Here is an 18,549-nt window from a genome sequence, read left to right on the forward strand (position 1 = left end):
TACCCTACACAAATCCGAAACATTTGTTGCGGCTCCGAGTCACGACGAGGGTCAAGTTTTGGTTTCCAAGGGTGTTATTATTCCTCTTCAACGTCTCTCCCATACAGAGCCGCCTTTTTCACATGTCCGCACGTCACTTTCCTCTCTTTTCATCTGATCGCGGTGGTGCCTTTATGGGCAGTCGGAGAAATCAACGCCAACAAAAAAAATACATCCAGCCTAGTTAAGACCATACCAAAGACTATAAAAATGGGACCCATTGCCTCCCTGCGTGTGTGACGATCATTGGGACTTAAAAAAAAAAAGAAAAAAAAAAATAAATTAAAAAAAAAAAAAAAAAATTGGGTGCGTATTATACATGGGTACAGGCTTTTTTCCAGCATCAACATGCCATTGTTAGGGTGCGTATTATACATGGGGGCGTATTATACACGGAAAAAAACGGTACTTTCACTTTCCATTTTGGAGTGTGCCAACAATTGCACTGATGCCTTATTGGGGAAAGCTGAGGAACAACAGAGAAACCTTTGACGAAATAAAGTGGCTTTTTAAACCAAAGCATAGGCTGAGATGTTTTGAACAATGGCAGTTTGACAAAGTGACTTCTGCAGTTTGTTGTGAAGTTGTGAAACCTTTGTTGGGTTAAATTCAAGCACCAAATGGCCACCTCAACCCAACATGGATGACCTCTCGTATTTTTTCGGCCTTGGCAGCTTGAGACTTTTTTGTGGGTCCACTCGTGAGTGACATTTCCACCACATTTCCTGTCGCGGAGTCAAACTGCCTTTCGAGGACAGAATCAAAATTGGTGGCGCTGTGGAATCTCCCTACAGTCGTGTTTGTTTGTGTGTTTGTGTGTGTGTGAGTGGGGGGGGGGGGGGGGCGTTATTTCTTGTGTGGGCGCGGCCTGAGCCTGCTCTTAAATAGTTGCGCTTGGAGGAGCGTTTTGTATTTTGTCAGAGGAGCGACAATGATATCAGGTGAGTCGAGTGCGCACACACTAATACACGCACACACGTCTTGTGTACATCGCGTGTGGAAACGTGTTATCTCGTCACAAGTTGGATGTTGACTATTAGTCAGTATGTTGAGTTTAGTGAATCAATACGTGAGAACAAACTCATAAAATGACTATTTTCTTTCTCCACTCTTGAAAATTTAGAGAAACTGTCCGGTTAACAATGCAGGATTGTGGGCACATTAGAAGCAAGTTTCAAGTGCAAAAAACAATGCACATTAATTTGATGTTTGCGGGTCATATTTCTGATATTTGATTTCAAAATTAGTGTTTAAAATAAATGTGATGCTGTTTCTATTTCCAACTATTTTGGTCCTGCTTTGAAATCCTGTCTTGAAACCCATTTGAAAATCCTAAACATGAATCCTTTCTAAACTTGTCTTGAAACCGTATCCGGAAGCCCGACTCAGGCTCAAAACCCTTCTTTGAAACTGTGTTCATGTGTCAAAAGATGTTTGTGTTGTATGACGTGTCAGACACAACGCAGAAACATGCCGGCTTCAAGTGGTCGACGTTGTCATCCTGGTCCGATCCCGAGCGGAAGGCGGCTAAAGAGAAGAAGGGGGGCCACAAGCTGAAGCTGCCCAAGCTATGGGGGAACAACGCTGCTCAAGTCAGGCGTAACAGCGCCCCCGCAACGGATGGACGGACAGAGATACAAAACATCCATGAGGACACAGGTGCTTATTTTTATTTTTTTTGCTGTTAGCCTTGCATAGTATAGCTATATTTACAAACTTCAACCTCGAGACCTGGCCTGAAAGCTTAAGGCTATCTTAAAGCCCTTATTCATTACCCAGTCCCTGGTTGGAAGCCTTATTTTGAAAGCCGAGCATTCTTTTTCTGCTTAAGAGCCAGTGGCACCGCCAGCACCACTGGCGCCACCGGTGCCACCGGTGCCGCTGACCTTCGAGGAGCATCTTTCGGCGCTGCACTTGAGCGAGGCGGGGCGGCTACTGTTGGCCCGAGAGGAGCGTCTGTTCGGGGGCACCGAGGCGGCCCGGGGGGGACGTCGACAAGAGGATGTGGACGCCCTGGCAGCCGACCGCCAAGCCCTGGAGGAGGCGGTGCTGCGGACGCTTGGGAGCTCCCTGGACGGGGCGGACACCGACGTGCTGACATCGGCCGTGACCTTTATGCAACAGGAGGAGGAGTGTGACGCGTTGTGGGAGCAGCGCGGGGGCATGCCGCCGCCCTGGAGGCTCAGGTAGGGAGAAATATTTGTTCGAAATTCAACCCAGCGATGGACGGTAGAGGCCTAACTCACAGCATCCCTCAGGGACTGGAGGCGAGTGCACGACGAGACCCTGCAAGGCCTCGTAGAGGAGCGCATGGACGCCCCGGCCACGCTGTCGACGGAGCAGTCGTCCATCCAGGCCGACGTATACGGCATGGGCGGGCAGCTGAGGCGCGACCTCCTGCTGGTGGCCGAGCGCGTCAAGCCCTGCTACCCGCGCCACTCAGACATCTGCCGGCAGTATGCCGCCTGGTACCACCAGTGCATCGGCGCCAGGCTAAGGAGGCTGGCCGACTTTGTGCTGGATGACCGCGACTGCACCTTCCTGCTGCGCTGGGTCAACGACTACTACCCGCAGTCAGTTCCAAATGCCTCAGATTTCTACTGTTCCATTTTTTCTTTTCCCATTCATTCAACTTTTCCCCTTTCTCTTCCTCGATGTGCCAGATTGCTTCAAGAACCTCAACTGGCCGCCGACATCGACACCCGCGGCCTTCAAGAGCTCCTGCCTGCCAATCTCCTCGCACCTCTGGAGGAACAATACCTCAGCTGTCAGCAGGTAGCCATGCCCGCCTCCACCTTGGCCGAGAGCCGTTTGTAATACGGAACGTGTCTTCAGCGAGAGCTGACCACGTACGTGGGACGCATCCTGGACCAGGCTCAGGAGGCCTGGACCAAAGGAGAGGAGCCGCCCACTGAGGATGAATGCTTTGTCAGTCCAATGGCCTATGACATCATTCAGGTACTCGACAGCGCCCTGCCGACCGAGCCACGAAGAAATATGTGAAGAGCAAAATGTGATTTTAGATGGTGAACGGCATGGTGAACGCAGCGGCGAAGGTGCTGGGCGACCTGCAGAAGGCTCAGAATTTGACCCATCAGCTGCAAGACTTGCTTCATAGGTAGAGTCGAGTTGTTGTGAATGCCCAGGCGTCGCCACGGCGACAATCAGTCACATGGCTCTGATCGCTTCGCCCACTGGCTTCCTCGAAGGTTCCGGACTTTCCAGGCTGACGTCATCAAGCGCAACAGAGCAAACAGCACTGCTTTTGTCAAAGCCAACCTCGGCTGCGTGGCACAGTTCAGGTAACGTTTGCTTCTTTCGTTCTCATGCTTTAACCCATCATCCATTCATCCTTTGATGATGACGCACGCGCAGAGACTTCCTGACGACGCATAGCCATCTGTTCCCGGAGGACGTTCGGGAAAACTGCCTGAGCGTTTTGGCCGACATGACGCGAAGCGCGCACGAGTTTCTGCTCTGCCCCGTGCACAAGAACCTCAAGGTGAGGCGAACTGTTGCATTCGACGGCTTTTTCCCACATTGACTCAACTCCGAACCTTGTGACACGGCAGCCGCACTACCGGAAACTGTTCAGCCAAGAGTGGTTGAAGAACTCCACGATCGGGAGGCTGCGGTCCGGCCTGGAGGAGGAAATGCTTCAACTGCAAAGTCTGCCAGAGTCCGCTCACCAGGTACACATGCCACATGGTTATACTATATCACATATGAACTCTTACGACATGATGTCATTCGATATGTTCAATGCGATAGCATATAAAGTTGTACGCTTCCCTGATTGGCTGAGCGTTCTGCGTTCCAGGAGCTGATTGGCCGGCTACACCTGGAAGTGTCTGTGATGTACGTTCATAGGCTCCTGAGGGGAGAAATCAGGCTGAAGGACAAACAGCAGCAACAGCAGGCCGCCATTAACGTGGACGACGACGCGCGCCATTTGCACGACGTTTTCGCCACACACGTACGTCGCACGCTGTGTTTCTCACAGCGCATATGTTGGTGTCCTATGGTGCCATTTGCAAAAGAATTACTGCCAAATTGTACAGTTCAGTTGTATTTAACTTTTTAGTCCAAAACATTTGCACTCAGATTTTTTAAAAACATTCATTTAGGTACACTTTTTATTCAACCTTTCCATGTCATATAGTCTATTGAACACGTTTTTTTTTTTATTCAGTATGAATGACCACGTTATTATTGCTCAATAGCAGAAAGTCCAACGCTGACTGGGATATTGGGGAATTTTTCTGAACTCAAGATAAGAAAACCAAACATGTGTCTGGCATTCAGGGCTCCAAAGAGGCATGGCTTCAGGAGGCTCTCAGCATGATGGCTGAAGTCCTGAAGCTCCAGGATCTCCCTGCTATCCAGTTCCAGGTGGCCTCGCTGGGAAGCGCTTTCCCTGACCTTAGGTAACCAAGAAGTGATGTAATCTCTAACTACAACTCACCGCAACCAAAAGTCTTTGTGCTCAGTGCGCTCGATATGAGCCAAAGCGACACCTCATTCGCCATTTTATTTAGCATGTTAGCACTAACCTGCTAGCTCTAGCATTAATACAAAAATCAAAATGGGAGCAAAAACAAAATTGTGTGTTTATGTTTTTGTCAAGTGTATTTCTCATGGGAACAATTGGACCTGTCTTAGTGGAGGTAATCTGAAACTCAGCACATCATAGCATAGTCAAAAGAAGCTCTCTTGATCTTGATCTATTGATCAAATGCTTCCAAAGCTGCTCAACACGTGCACTGAAATGGGATCAATGCCCTGCCCACTAAATTTTCCTGCCCTGCCTCCTTCCTTCCTTTTCTTCCTTCAGTGAGAAACATGTGCTGTCTCTGCTCAAGATGAAAAGCAACCTCACCAAGGAGGACAAGAACAAAGTGAAGGCCGTCCTGGCAGAAATTTCCCCTGACTCTAGCCAATCGCGGCCTTTTTTCTCATTTGTGGTGCTCAAATAGCAACGGTGCTAAATAGTCACACTCCGCTCCACACTCCAAGCTCAATGTGGTTCCCGTTATTCCGCAAGTTTGTGTGTTTGTGTGCAGTGGTTGTTCAGAATGTTCGGGCCATCTTATTTTTGTATACTAGTTTGCACATGTACATTTTGTTTAATAAAGGGAATGCTAATCATTGCGTTCTGGTCTTTTTACTATTAGACTTCTAAGAGTAACATTGTGAGATACACAGAGCTGTTATGAAAGATTTAATGAGTCAAGAATCACGGGCATTTTCAAAGGCACACCCTTACCCAGAGCGCTCGGCCTGGAGTCTGACTCACTGGCATTCAAAAATGTGACAAAGAATTCCCGGAAATCATTTAGCCTCAGAGTGGGAATCGAACCCCGGACTAGGTTGGCCTCATTAATGTAACAGAGGTGTTTTCAAGTTTGTTTTACTTTGTCCGTAAGTGAGGGCAAGCTTTCCTGAAAGTCCGCCTGAGTTTGTATGCATTTTGGCAGGAAACGGAGGTGCTCAGAATGACCGAGGTCAGAGGTGCACATTCTGTTTGGACGAACGGGAATGCAGACGGAGATGGTTCAAGCAGTCGGGCGTGAGGTGGGATGATGGGAAACGAGATGCCGGGAACGATCAATTATGGAGAAATGTGACTCCCTCGAATGTTATTTTAAGATGTGAGATAGTTTGCCACTCCATATCTCAATATCTAAATTGTTCGTTTTAGTGTTTGTCTCCCTCTAATGGCAAAAATAGGTACAAACACAAACGTGTCCCTAAAATGGTACAAAAAGTGGTACAACATAATTTAGTGGCATAAATATTTAAAGTCAATTTTTGTAACTTCAGAATTCTCTCAGTATCTTCTCTCTCCATGTATGTCTATGTATTAGTGTATGTTTTTGTTTCTTTCTATGGTTGTGTTTCTCCGCTAGTTATAACCAAGCCTACTGTGTATTTATTCATCATGCCGTGTCACGCTTTTGCTTCAGCATGCAACTGAGCATGAGAACACTCACTTTGGCCACACATCTAAGTAGCCCTGGGGCCCTTTACGGGACAAAATGAGCGCAAGGCATGCTGGGAAATCCTCGCTGCCCCACATCTCCGAGAGACAACGAACCAAGTGAAACGTTAATAATATGAGACATTTAGATTTTCTGTCTTTTCTGAGCGTAATCCTGGTAGCATGGTGATGTCCTGTTATATATATAATAAAAAAAACATCAAATGTCAGCTCGCAAGTCTTTTAGAGATAGGATTATTCATTGTTTTATTTACTAAAGTTTCATTAATCCGCAGATATAGAAAACTAAGCCAACACAACAATACCATTTTGCCAATGGTATTTAATCATACTGGCATGTGTCTCAAAGTAGGGGGGATAGGATTGGGCGGAACCAAACAAACTTTCACACTTCTTCGTGATCAAAATAAGGGTGATTCAAATAGAAAGGATGGCCGACAGCGCCACTTTGGCTGTGGCCATTCATGGAACCATCCCCGACGAATTGAAGACCACCACACACAAGCCAGCCAGCTCTTACTCCCTTTTCCTACTATACTGATCATCAGCTGACATCATCAGCTCGGAAACGGGACCCCGACGCACGATGGCCGAGCATCTTTCACAGAGCGAGCTTGACTATCCGTTTAAACTACTCGAGTACTTCAACGGCTTCAGGGTGTCAAAGGTAAATGAAGTTGATCTTCTTGGAATGAATTGTTGTAGTTTACGCATAGTATCATTCAAATGCAACGTTGAGGTTACAATGTTGTAATTTGGCTTGTTGATGTTGCTTTGTACATGGTAAGCCTTCCACGTTGGTTCAATCAAATAAAACAGCTGTTTATGATATTTGCTAACGATACAAAACGCTCTGAAATCGAGAGGAATTTGTCACTTTCATGCACTTGCAAGAATGCTAATGGTTGCTACGCAATCTTATTTCGTGGAATTCTGTTTTTGTTCAGGTGATCTTCTCCGCCTGCGAACTGGGCGTCTTCGACCTCTTGACGACGTCGCCGTGTGCCCTGAGCGCCCAGCAGGTAGCGCAGGCCTTGGACGCCAGCGTGGATGGAACAGAGCGACTTCTGGACGCCCTGGTGGGCATCAAGATACTCCACGTGGAGTTGCAGGACGGGACAGGTGACCACCAACACTAACCATCCCCACTAAGAGCTTCTCTCTTTAAATTGTGGGCTGGTATCTTGGTTTTAAAATTGAGGGAAAATCCCAATCAAATAGTTTATATTCAATAATATAATGTTATAATATGTTTGAGCTGACATTTCCTGGTGTCTTTGCTCCCACGTCAGCTCTTTACAGCAGCACCGATGTGGCCAGCGTGTACTTGGCCAAAAGTGGCGCCAAGTCGTTGCACGACATGGCGCTCTACCAGTCGCAAACCATCTACCCACTGTGGAACAACCTGGCGGATGCCGTCAGGTTTGTGTCAGCTTTAGACATGTCTAAAGATTTTTTTTTTCTTGTTCACTGGATACTGCACCTCCTCACAGGGAAGGCAAGAATCAGAACCAGAAAACCTTCGGCATTCCACCCGAGGAGGTCTTCCAAGCCATCTACAGGTTTGTCTCCCCAAGAGAACGTTGGCAATTGTTTGGTTTTGACCTAACATTCACGCTTTTTTGAAGGTCTGAGGAGGAGATGCTGAAGTTCATGGGTCTGATGGACTCATCCTGGGTGCTGGACGGACACGACGTGGTGACGGCATTCTGCCTTGATGGCTTCCGGAACATCGTTGACTTTGGAGGTAGGAAGTTTGATCATCGTTCGATCACGGCTATTTGAACACAAATGGTGGAGCAAAACATGGAGACAACCAACATCACAATGTTCTTAGGCACCTTTTATTAAAAATCAGTTTGGTTTTCAGATGCGTGCTATTGCTCTTGAACTCGCAGGCTGCACGGGTGCGCTGGCCCGCGAGTTAGCCAAGGCGTACCCTTCGTCCTCCGTCACCGTGTTTGACATGCCGGCAGTGGTGGAAACGGCCACCCAGCGCTTCCTGCGGGAGAATGACACCTTCACATTCCAGAGCGGTAGTCAATGACTTTTTATTTTTCAGCTGGAAGTACGCTAGCTATAGCACTGATTGTTTTTTACCATTATCAGTCGGTCAATTGGAAGTAAAACTGCACCCTCTGCTGGATATTTTGAGGTGCTGCGGTGTCTGCCTTGCTGAACTCGTGCTCCTGACAACGTGATGCGAGTATTTACACATCAGATGGCCACTTTCTCTGAATTATAAAATAAATTTCTATACTTCAGGAGATTTTTTCCACGGTGAACTTCCTGCTGCTGACTTGTACGTCCTGGCTCGCATCCTCCACGACTGGTCGGAGGACAAATGTCTGACACTTCTCAAGAGGATCTACGACATCTGCAAACCAGGCAAGGCCTTATCATGCTGTAGCATTAGTGCATCACATTGAAGGACTCGATTCGGTTGTGTTCCATTCAAAATGGGCCTACTGTTCGATATTGCACGGCTCAATTGGAGAGGATGTGACATATTTCACATAGAATCCTCATTGTGTGCTTTTGCCTCAGGGGGAGGTGTGCTGCTGGTGGAGGCCATGTTGCTAGAGAGCCGGCGGGGCCCCATCCAGGCGCAGCTCTTCTCGCTCAACATGCTGGTGCAGGCAGAAGGCCGCGAGCGCCCGCCTTCCGAGTACACTGGGATGCTCCGACGGAGTGGCTTCCGCGCCATGCAGCTGTGCCGCACAGGGAAATCCTACGACGCCATCTTGGCTCGCAGATAAGAACGCAGGAAAAAATGGGTAAAGGAGCACAATGAGAAATGTTGCTCTTCCAAATGCCAAAATACCATACATGCAATTGTCTAAAGCATTGGTTCTTCACTTGGGTTTGATCGAACCCTAGGGGTTCGGTGAGTCGGTCCCTGGGGTTTGGCAGAGCCTCCACTGCGGAGGTCCGAACACACCTGATTTATTGTGTAAATTTGTGATGACGCATATCTGAATTGGTCTCGCAAAGGCAACAGCAGAAGTCACACTGATTTGCAGGTATGTAATTTGTTGCGAGTTCATGCATTGTGTTGGTTTTGTTCTTTCAACAAGGTGATGATCATGCACGACTCATTTTGTGCACCAGTGAAATACATTTATGTCTTGAATTTGAAAATAATAAAAGTTTTCGCTAAAGAGGGGTTTGGTGAATGCGCATATGAAACTGGTGGGGTTCGGTTCCTCCAACAAGGTTAAGAACCACTGGTCTAAAGATTTATTTATAACTTTATTTAGCTGTGATAAAGGACCTTTAAGTACCTGTTCCATGAGTGCCCCACTGATGAATTGTACGTATATTATTCATCTCTTTTCCAAGATCTCATCTGCAGAAGTTAAATGAGGAAAACCACACTGATTATTATCAGATATTTCTGATTAATAGGACTGAGGCCATGTCGTACTGTGTAATAAATATCCACAAAAAAGCCACACATGCAGTGCAGCAAATAATAATAATTCATATTTTGTATCCAAGTACAGTGTCTGTGAAGCATTTTTTTTTATTGTGGATATAAAATATTTCATACTGTTATTTATGGAACAGCGCGAGGGATGCTGCCATCTAGCGGCCCAGGGTCACAAGTGCAGCCAAGCAGGGTTTCCTCCTCCCGGCCGAGTCAGTCCCGCCCATGACCCCCACCACGCCCCTATTCCCTTGCCCCCTCCCCTCGCACGCATCATCTGGCTGTTTGTGTATGTGGAATGCGGGTCAAGCAGAACTCCGAGCCCGAACTACACTTCACCTTCGAGAACAACGGCGACTTTCAGCGTCCCGGCGTGCACCGTATGTACCGTCCACACTACTGCGCTACACTTGGCCCCGCAAGCTTCTTGTCGGCGGCCGGCGAGACCCTTTTTGAGGCGGCGGTCACTTCCACGGGGAGATGGCGACGTCGTCATTTTAAAATGGCGCCAAAGATTAACCCCGACCAGTGGCTCGCTGGCTCGCGGTGTGCACCACATTGTACCCAGCTGGTCAACATTCATTCCCTGTTAGCCGCACGTACGCAACAATCTCCTTTTTGGTGTTCTTCGTTTGTCTTTACAAACGTATCCGAGCCAAACTATGGACACTTTTACAAATTCAAAAATGAAACCTAAATTTGAATAAGTAGGTGCTGAAATTATAGTAGCAATGTTAGCTTTAGCTCTTTGCTAGCGACTTTCTATGGTAACAAACATAGCTACCAGGTTAGCACGGGTTGCCACGACTTGCTAACGCCTAAAGCCGTTGCTTACCCCTTTTTAAAGAAAGTTTAAAATTCTTACATTTTGGGTGGTTTTAGAGCGACAATGTCTACTAACCGCCCCGAGGTACCAATTAAATCACCTATAAAGGGGTCAAACAAGAAGGAAAAAACATCCAGAATATTCCACTGGAAGCGCCGATTGATGGGTGGGCCCTCATGTTTTGGAACGACACTGAGATGTTAGCGTTTAGGCTAATGCTAACAGCTAATTGCCCGAGTTCGTTGTCAGCGTAGTCTCGTTTTCCTTCTTAAGAAACAAAACTGATAAACTTCCTGTACATGCGGTATCGAAACTAAATTTTACTTTATTATCTTTGTCGTCTTTAGTCACTGTTATCATAGCTACATATATAGCGGCGTAAACCAGCTACGCTTTACACACTATTACCCACTGTTTTATTTTTAAACTTATATTTTTCTGTTATTCTTTACGCTTCCCGTGTTGTTTATCCACCGTAGTGCTTGCTCCTATAGTTGTTGTTCACACTAACGTCATTTCCCTAAAAGTTGCTGGGCCAAATGTGGCATCGCGAGGCTGACGTTCATCATTTCTAATCGTGTTTTGTCGTGTGTGACGCGAGGCAAAATGTCGTCTTGTACACAGCAAGCTATACCTTCGCTCACAGCCTCGGGAGACGAGTTTGTTCAGCAGCTAAGCGCACAGCAAGAGCAGCCTTCGAATTATGTAACCCAAACAGCCAACTTACCAAATGTGTGTTTGCCATTAGCAACTAATAATGCATGGCAAAGTAATGCTTGGTGGTCTTTCAGGGACATAATCTGATGAGATTTACTAGATTTGCTGTACAGGCTTGCAAGTCTTGCTTGTATTAGTTGTTCAAAATCTATATAAAATTTTAATACTGTGCATTAAATAACAGCTCTAACCCTATTTTTTGTTCCGGGCCGAGTTGTGCTCTTTTGATTTTGCAAATTTTTTGTTTTGTCCTCTGCGTCAAGCCGGAACTCCTCAGACGCGCCGCCATGAAGAGAAGTCGGCACCCCAGCAGCAGCGACGACTCTGACAATGCCAGTGAGTCCAACGCTGACGACGGGGGAGGTCTCATCCCTCAGAAAAAGTTTGATTTGTTCACCCCACCAATTTCTTGCTCAGGCAATTCCACCTGCTGGTCTCAGCATTCGTCTCAGGCCAGAAGAGGAAGCAGCCAAAAACCTTCAGAGGTGCGTCACTCGGCGTTTTGCACACTTTTGCATTGCAACGTCGTGCTGCTGTTTGACCCGATGCTCCTTCGATGATAAGTGCCTCTCGAGCCTTATCTGCCGCTGCCACACCCTGCGGCTTGAGGGCCAAACAAATGCAAGCAAAACAAGGATCAGCGTGATATTTTTTTTATTTGAATAATAACGACAAAATGGAAAAATAGGGAATCAAAAAAACGTTTGCCTCTCAATCTTAACCCCAAATTGATAAATTATTTATTTTCAAGAAGTTGAAAAGGCTCGTTTAACGATAATTTATTTACTCATTGCTAATTTTTTAAAATTAAATATTAGTCGGAGAACTAATTACATTGTAAATATTTTATATGTACAGCGGAGCCTCGGTTTTCGACCACAATCCATTCCAGAAGGCTGTTCAAGAAGTGAATCGTTCGAATTCCGAATCCTGTTTTCTCATTATAAATAATGGAAAAAAATGTAATCCATTCCAAGCAAAAAAAAAAAACGCCTTTTAAAGCATTTTTTCATTTGCGTAGTTTTGTCCGATCGCGCAACTGCAGCGCACCGCCGAACGCGCAACCGTAGCGCGTTACCAACCGCACAACTGCACCGTGCTGGTCGCATTATTGTGACAGAGCCGTCGCTGAAATTTTGAAAATATTTTTAAAGTCCTGATGTACTTTCCAAAATTTAAGTGGAGCTCAGTGCGCAGGGAGCTTAAGTTTGTCCGATCGTGCAACTGCAGCGCTCCGCCGAACGCGCAACCGTAGCGCGTCGCCGACCGCGCAACTACACCGCGCTGGTCGCATTATTGTGACAGAGCCGTCGCTGAAATTTAGAAAATATTTTTAATGTCTTTATGTACTTTCCAAAATTTAAGTGGACCTCAGTGCGCAGGGAGCTTAATTTGGTCAGATCGCACAACCATAGCGCTCACTGTCGCATTGCTTTAAGAGCGTCTTTGTGTTTTTGGATGGCTTTATTGCTCCCACTTGCTTCCTTTGGAGGCATGACTAGAGTTGATGCAATCCTCAGAGTAACGAGAATGTAATAACTAATGGAGTCAGTTGGCATGCGGGTCCTCTCGGCTCAGCTCGCGAGGATCGACAACCGAAATTTCGCCCGACATCCGAAGCAAAAAAATCTCGAATTTTTTGATCGAATACCGGTTTGTTCGAGAACCGGGACGTTCGACAACCGAGGCTCCACTGTATATATTTGCCTGTGGTTTCTAATCAAAATTGTGAAATTGCAAAAAAAACAATAGTTTGTTTTTCTGTCAACCAAAGATGTACGTGAAATGTTGAAAGAATCCCAAATGTCATTTTTCACTGCTTTCCTTCCTGTGCTCTTTAGGTCTTCAGGACGGACCTGATTACGGCCATGAAGGTCCATGACTCGCACCAGCTCAACCCGGAGGACTACTACGTCCTGGCCGACCCGTGGCGCCAGGAGTGGGAGAAGGGCGTCCAGGTGCCCGTCAGCCCGCGGTCTATCCCGCAGCCCGTCGCCCGGCCACTGGCCCCCAAGAGCGCCGAGCTCAACTTTGTCCGGCCTAAGAAGCTGATCCGCACCTCGGCTGCCCAGGTGCCGGGCTACGCCGACATCCGCACTCTGGCCGAGGGCACCTGTCGCTATGACCTCAACGAGCAAGACTCCGCCTGGCTGCGGCTTGCCAACCGCGAGTTTGCCAACCTGGGTGAGTGCCGATATTTTGTTTCCGGCCTGATTTTGATGTGGCTGGCGCTAAGCTCTTCCATCGACGTCCCCGCCGCAGCCCTCCCGCTGCTGGATGAGTTTGCCATGGAGCGCGCCCTGGAGGAGTTTGAGCGCAGTTGCCACGACAACATGACGCACGCCACCGAGACGCAGGAGGGGCTTGGCATCGAGTACGACGAGGATGTGGTGTGCGACGTATGCCAGTCGCCCGATGGCGAGGACAACAACGAAATGGTGTTCTGCGACAAGTGCAACATCTGCGTTCATCAGGTTGGCACCAGCACGCTCGCCAAGGATTTCCGAGCTGTTGCTGACGGGATCCAAATTTGAGCTCTCTCTTCACTCATGAGTTCCTTTCTGTCCTACCACCGACTTTTTGATTTTGCTTCGTCGTCAGGCGTGCTACGGCATCCAGAAGGTCCCTAAGGGCAGCTGGCTGTGTCGGATCTGCGCCCTGGGCATCGTGCCAAAGTGTCAGCTCTGCCCGAAGAAGGGTGGCGCCATGAAGCCCACCCGCAGCGGAACCAAGTGGGTCCACGTCAGCTGCGCCTTGTGGATCCCGGAGGTGAGCCATCAGCTCGAGCGGGCGTGATCTCGCTGGCAGTTCAGGTTTTAACGCCGTTCGACGTTTCTGGCAGGTGAGCATCGGGAACCCGGAGAAGATGGAACCCATCACCAACGTGTCGCACATTCCTAGCAACAGGTGGGCGCTCAGCTGCTGCCTCTGCAAAGACAAAACGGGAGCCTGCATCCAGGTAGGTTCACTCGCTGCCCTCGTCTTGATATCCGCGCTTTGAGCTGCTTTGTGTGCCAACGGCAACCTCTGCCTTTCCTCCCGCCTGCAGTGCTCTGCCAAAAACTGCCGCATTGCCTTCCACGTGACGTGCGGCCTCCACGCTGCTCTAGAGATGACTACCATCCTCACCCAGGACGACGAAGTCAAGTTCAAGTCCTTCTGTCCCAAGCATTCGGGCCTGGAGGGCAACGACTTCAGGGAGAGGGAATCTGGCGCCGAAGGGGAGCCGGAGGAGGCTGTCGCGAGCAAGAAGGGCAAACGGCGGCGGAGGGTGAGAGGGGCCGAGGAAGAGGACCTCGCCCGCCCCTCTGCCTCCTCGCCGTCGTCTTTGTGTCTCGTCCGCCAACATGACCCACAGGATAAGCGCGTCAACCTCCGTAAGATGAAGCTGCAAGAGATGGAGGAGGTCTTCTACCAGTTTGTAGACGCCGAGGTGGTGGCTCGCCACCTCAAGATGGCGCCCGAGACGGTGGACTTCCTCTACCAGTACTGGAAGCTGAAGCGCAAAGCCAACTTCAACCAGCCGCTGCTCACACCCAAAAAGGACGAGGAGGACAGCCTGGCCCGACGTGAGCAGGAGGTGCTGCTGAGACGCCTGCAGCTCTTCACGCATCTCCGCCAAGATCTGGAGAGGGTAGGTGACCGCAAAAACGGGTTGGGGGAAAGCTCAACGAAGAGGGGAAGGAGGCTATAACCGCAAGAGAGGCTAGAAAAGCGAGGGCGCTCCCTTTGTAAAGGAGGGTGAAAGGCAATGGTGGCCTTTGTGAGCCTTGAGGATGAGTCTACACCTTTGGGAAGGCCAGCTGACATGGCAGCAACAAAAACTCCTCCAGAAGAAGGTTTTCATCTAATGGAGTGGGTGGTGAAAAGGGGCCTCTAAAAAGGATGTGGGTCCTCTGAAGAGAGATCCCATTTCTACTGGAGTACAGGTGACGACTGGCAATGGTAGTGGTCCACTTGGGGGAAGGTTGATGATCATTGATAATGCTCCTAGATTAAAACTGGAGTGTAGTCAATCTTCAGAAAAGATAGCTAAAGTGTCTGCTCGTCTTCCGTGGCATTTGACTTGAGCCGCTGGTGCCGCCCTCAGGTCCGCAACCTAACCTACATGGTGACCCGGCGGGAGAAGATGAAGCGGTCCTTGTGGCGAGTTCAGGAGCAGATCTTCCAGCACCAAGTCCAGCTCATAGACCAAGAGCTGCTCTCTGGTAAGACCACCACTGAGTGGAGCTGTAAATCTTTAGTGATTGAATCTTTTTAAATTGAGTGGAGTTGTAAATCTTTAGTGACTGAATCTTTTTAAATTGTAAATCTAAAATCTGCGATTGGCTGGAAATTAGTCTACCCAAATTTAACTCCAGTACACCCGCAACCCTCTGGAGAATAAAACGGTTCAGATAATGGATGGCTAAATGGTAAATTGCAAAGTTGCCTTGATTTCAATGCGTGTAGTTGTACTAAGCCTTTGCACAACCCACAAACCGAACGCTTTTCCCACCATTTTGTCCTCAGGAAATTCAGCCGGCAACCTGCAACGACTTTTTTCTGAGGAGCACCTAAACTCTGGCGGGTGCCGCACTCGGACCTCTTGGAGCCACTCGGCACACAAGACCAAACGGGACAAGGGTAAATCACGTGACAGGAAAGGACTCTCCGAATCGCTGCCACTTTCCAAGGACGACCCCGACACCTCTGAGGCCAAATCCAAAGATTCTGATGCAGAACCCCGACTCTCTAACACCCCGAACGATGACCTCGTTCTTCGGCACGCAAAGTCCCCAAAGCAGGAGCCCACCTCTCAGGAAAGTATCAGCGTGAAACTGCATAGGAAAACCGTCCGTAGGGAAACCCCCGGGCCCGAGCGACGAAAAGAAAAACAACCAGAGCACGAGGACCGCAAGAGGAAGCGGTGGACTGAAGTTTCTGAGACTTCCACCGGATCCCAGAAAGTCCGGTTGGGCTCTAAACATCTGGATAAAACCGTCTCCATCCGGCTGGTGGACATCAGGTCATCAGACTCGGAGAAAATCAGAAAAAACGCTGCAAATGTGGATGTCATCAACCACACTAAGATCAAAGATGTGGATGTGCCCTATGTCTCCAACGGGTCCCTGAAAGGTTGGGGGAAGTTTCGGATCCCCAAGCGGAACGACAAGATGGAGCCGGAGCAGCGCAAAGAGTTGCTCCGGCCGCTCACCAACACGCCGGCGCCCGGGCCCCAGCACCCCCGGACCAGGCTCCGCACGGGGGCCGAGAACGAGGATGCCAGCAGCCCCGAGGTGCTGGAGCCCTGCTTAAAGCGCTGCCACTCGCACCAGCTGAGGGGCGACGCCTCCCTCGGGCGGCGCTACGGCTCAAACATAATCCGGCGCGGCGTCCTCGCGTCCTGATCCCAAAGAGGAAAAAGCAAATAATTGCTCCCTTTTTATTTTTCTGGACAAAACCCACAAAATGTCTGAGGAAAGCTGATATTTATTTTTTACGTGTGACAAACTGGGAAATTTTTTACTTTATTTTGAGACAAACCCCCCCCCCCCCCCCTTTTCTTTTTTTTTTTGGTGTGTCTTGAAAGTTAAAAAAGTAGTGGGAAATGTCCATGGTGTTTCCAAAACCTTCTTGGAATGTTAAGCTGGAGAAATTTGGAAATATTCTAAATTGGAAAATTTCCATGGGAATTCATTGTTTTGAGTCTAAATTTCTGTTAAGGTGTTTCCAAAACCTTCTTGGAATGTTAATGTTAAGCTGGAGAAGTTTGGAAACATTTCCATGGGAATTCATTGTGTTTTGAGTCTAAATTTCTGTTAACTCCCATGGAAACGTTCCATGGTTGCAAAAAGTTTGCAACCCTTGTGAAAGTGTTACCAAGTATTTTGCACAATGCAGGAAGCGACAGCGGCCTTTTTACAATTGGCATTTAAGAGGAGTTGACAGTGACGTTCGCCAATAGCACGAGTGTCATTGAACGAGCGCCTGCGCCACGTGCCTCACTTATTTCAAGCGTTTGCACTACAGTGGGCTGGCCAGAGTTATTTTTACACTGAAGAAGAAAAAAAAACCTTAAATATATATATTTTCTATCCTAGGCCGCTGCTGTACTACTGTTATGCAAAAGGTTTAATTATTTTGACTGTCTTTAGTATGAAAGACAAATAAAAATCTCTGGAGGAATGTTTGTGGCATTCTTGGGTTTATTTGAGTTAGGAAAAACATCTCAAGCATTAATCCTTTCTTAGTGATGTGCGGCATAAAACATGAACTTTTTCTTTTTTTTAGTGTAGTTTCATTTGGAACATGGTGGAACTGAAGATCATTTATGGAACTTAGTGCGTGCGGGTATGTCACTAACGTATGTATTTAGAACAAGTTATTGTTTTTACTTGTGTGTGTTGTGTGAATGTCACAATTCTCTCATAGGAACCTTAAGGTAGCTCGTACTAATTCCAAACTTCTTCCTAAAGTGCAACTTGACAAGATGATCCCCTTAACTTGGGTTATCTTGTGCATTTTTTTTTGCATGTCTCACATTGTTTTTCAGTGTTACTACCGTAATTTTCGGACTATAAGTCGTGTTTTTTTCCATAGTTTGGGTGGGTGGGGGGGGGGGGCGACTTATAATAAGGAGCGACTAGTGTTTCTTTTTTAAAAATATTCCAAAAAAAAAGTGAAACCGCGATAAACGAACCGCGATGTAGCAAGGGATTACTGTAATTTGAATTTCAAGTGACGTCAGCAGCGCGGCGGTTGTTTACAAAAAGGACAAAGATTGATCACGGGATGACGAAGGGCCCCACGTACTACCGGCATCATTAGCGGCTTTGTTTCTAAGTGACACGGAGGACGAAGAGTTTGAAGGATTTAAGGATTTGGAGTGACACAGAAGGTTTGAAAAACTATTATGGCTTTTACGCACGCCCGGTCCTACTCTACGGAGCTCTCTTTCACCTCCGTGGATGGATGTCGAGGGCCGGCGCTCGGCCGGGTGGCTGTCCGGGGACGGTGGATGGGGCTCGGTCATGGCTTTTACGCACGCCCGGTCCTATTCTATGGATCTCTCTTCCACCTCCATGGCTGGAAGTCCACGCCGCCACACGCCTGGAAGTTTGTTTTGTTAAATAAAGAGCCATTTACCAAACCCACGGCTTTCCTTGTACTTTGTTAACGCTACAGTCTAGTTATATACTAGATCTGTGGAATAACGACGAGGCTGACGTCAGGGCGCACGCGCGGCGTTGTTGACAAAGGACGAGGAATTTGATTGATGGATTTAATGATTTAGAGTGCACAGATGGTTTGATAATCCATCCATCCATCCATTTTCTGAACCGCTTAGTCCCCACGGGGGTCGCGGGAGTGCTGGAGCCTATCCCAGCCGTCATCGGGCAGTAGGCGGGGGACACCCTGAACCGGTTGCCAGCCAATCGCAGGGCACACAGAGACAAAACCATTTGCACTCACACTCACACCTAGGGACAATTTGGAGTCTTCAATCGGCCTACCAAGCATGTTTTTGGGATGTGGGAGGAAACCGGAGTGCCC

At 48.1% G+C, this 18,549-nt stretch overlaps 3 protein-coding genes across 4 annotated transcripts; all 3 read left to right on the forward strand.

Moving 5' to 3' along the window:
- Positions 1-865: 865 nt before the first annotated feature.
- Positions 866-5,190, forward strand: LOC119116701 (tumor necrosis factor alpha-induced protein 2-like). The gene is made up of 13 exons (XM_037242353.1): positions 866-980; positions 1,495-1,698; positions 1,871-2,225; positions 2,298-2,612; positions 2,703-2,814; positions 2,875-2,997; positions 3,063-3,157; positions 3,249-3,341; positions 3,415-3,541; positions 3,612-3,731; positions 3,860-4,015; positions 4,345-4,466; positions 4,874-5,190. Exons 1-13 carry the CDS (start codon positions 971-973, stop codon positions 5,013-5,015), a joined length of 1,974 nt encoding a protein of 657 aa, XP_037098248.1. The 5' UTR covers positions 866-970; the 3' UTR covers positions 5,016-5,190.
- Positions 5,191-6,496: 1,306 nt separating this feature from the next.
- On the forward strand, positions 6,497-9,190 carry asmt2 (acetylserotonin O-methyltransferase 2). Its single transcript, XM_037242409.1, has 8 exons — positions 6,497-6,707; positions 6,988-7,162; positions 7,333-7,462; positions 7,534-7,602; positions 7,669-7,787; positions 7,939-8,076; positions 8,306-8,428; positions 8,588-9,190. The coding sequence occupies exons 1-8, from the start codon at positions 6,627-6,629 to the stop codon at positions 8,797-8,799; spliced, it is 1,047 nt and encodes a 348-aa protein (XP_037098304.1). The 5' UTR covers positions 6,497-6,626; the 3' UTR covers positions 8,800-9,190.
- Positions 9,191-9,712: 522 nt separating this feature from the next.
- jade1 (jade family PHD finger 1) lies at positions 9,713-17,185 on the forward strand. Of its 2 annotated transcripts, none has more exons than XM_037242323.1 (10): positions 9,713-9,850; positions 11,270-11,349; positions 11,431-11,498; positions 12,855-13,197; positions 13,276-13,487; positions 13,615-13,782; positions 13,856-13,972; positions 14,063-14,647; positions 15,104-15,221; positions 15,526-17,185. In XM_037242323.1, the coding sequence occupies exons 1-10, from the start codon at positions 9,762-9,764 to the stop codon at positions 16,401-16,403; spliced, it is 2,658 nt and encodes an 885-aa protein (XP_037098218.1). In that variant the 5' UTR covers positions 9,713-9,761; the 3' UTR covers positions 16,404-17,185. The 2 variants fall into 2 exon arrangements, with proteins under 2 accessions (XP_037098218.1, XP_037098219.1); XM_037242324.1 differs by having other exon boundaries at positions 9,722-9,850; positions 11,277-11,349.
- Positions 17,186-18,549: the final 1,364 nt, after the last annotated feature.

This window comes from Syngnathus acus, chromosome 22, assembly GCF_901709675.1.
Source record: "Syngnathus acus chromosome 22, fSynAcu1.2, whole genome shotgun sequence".
Taxonomy (NCBI): Eukaryota; Metazoa; Chordata; class Actinopteri; order Syngnathiformes; family Syngnathidae; genus Syngnathus; species Syngnathus acus.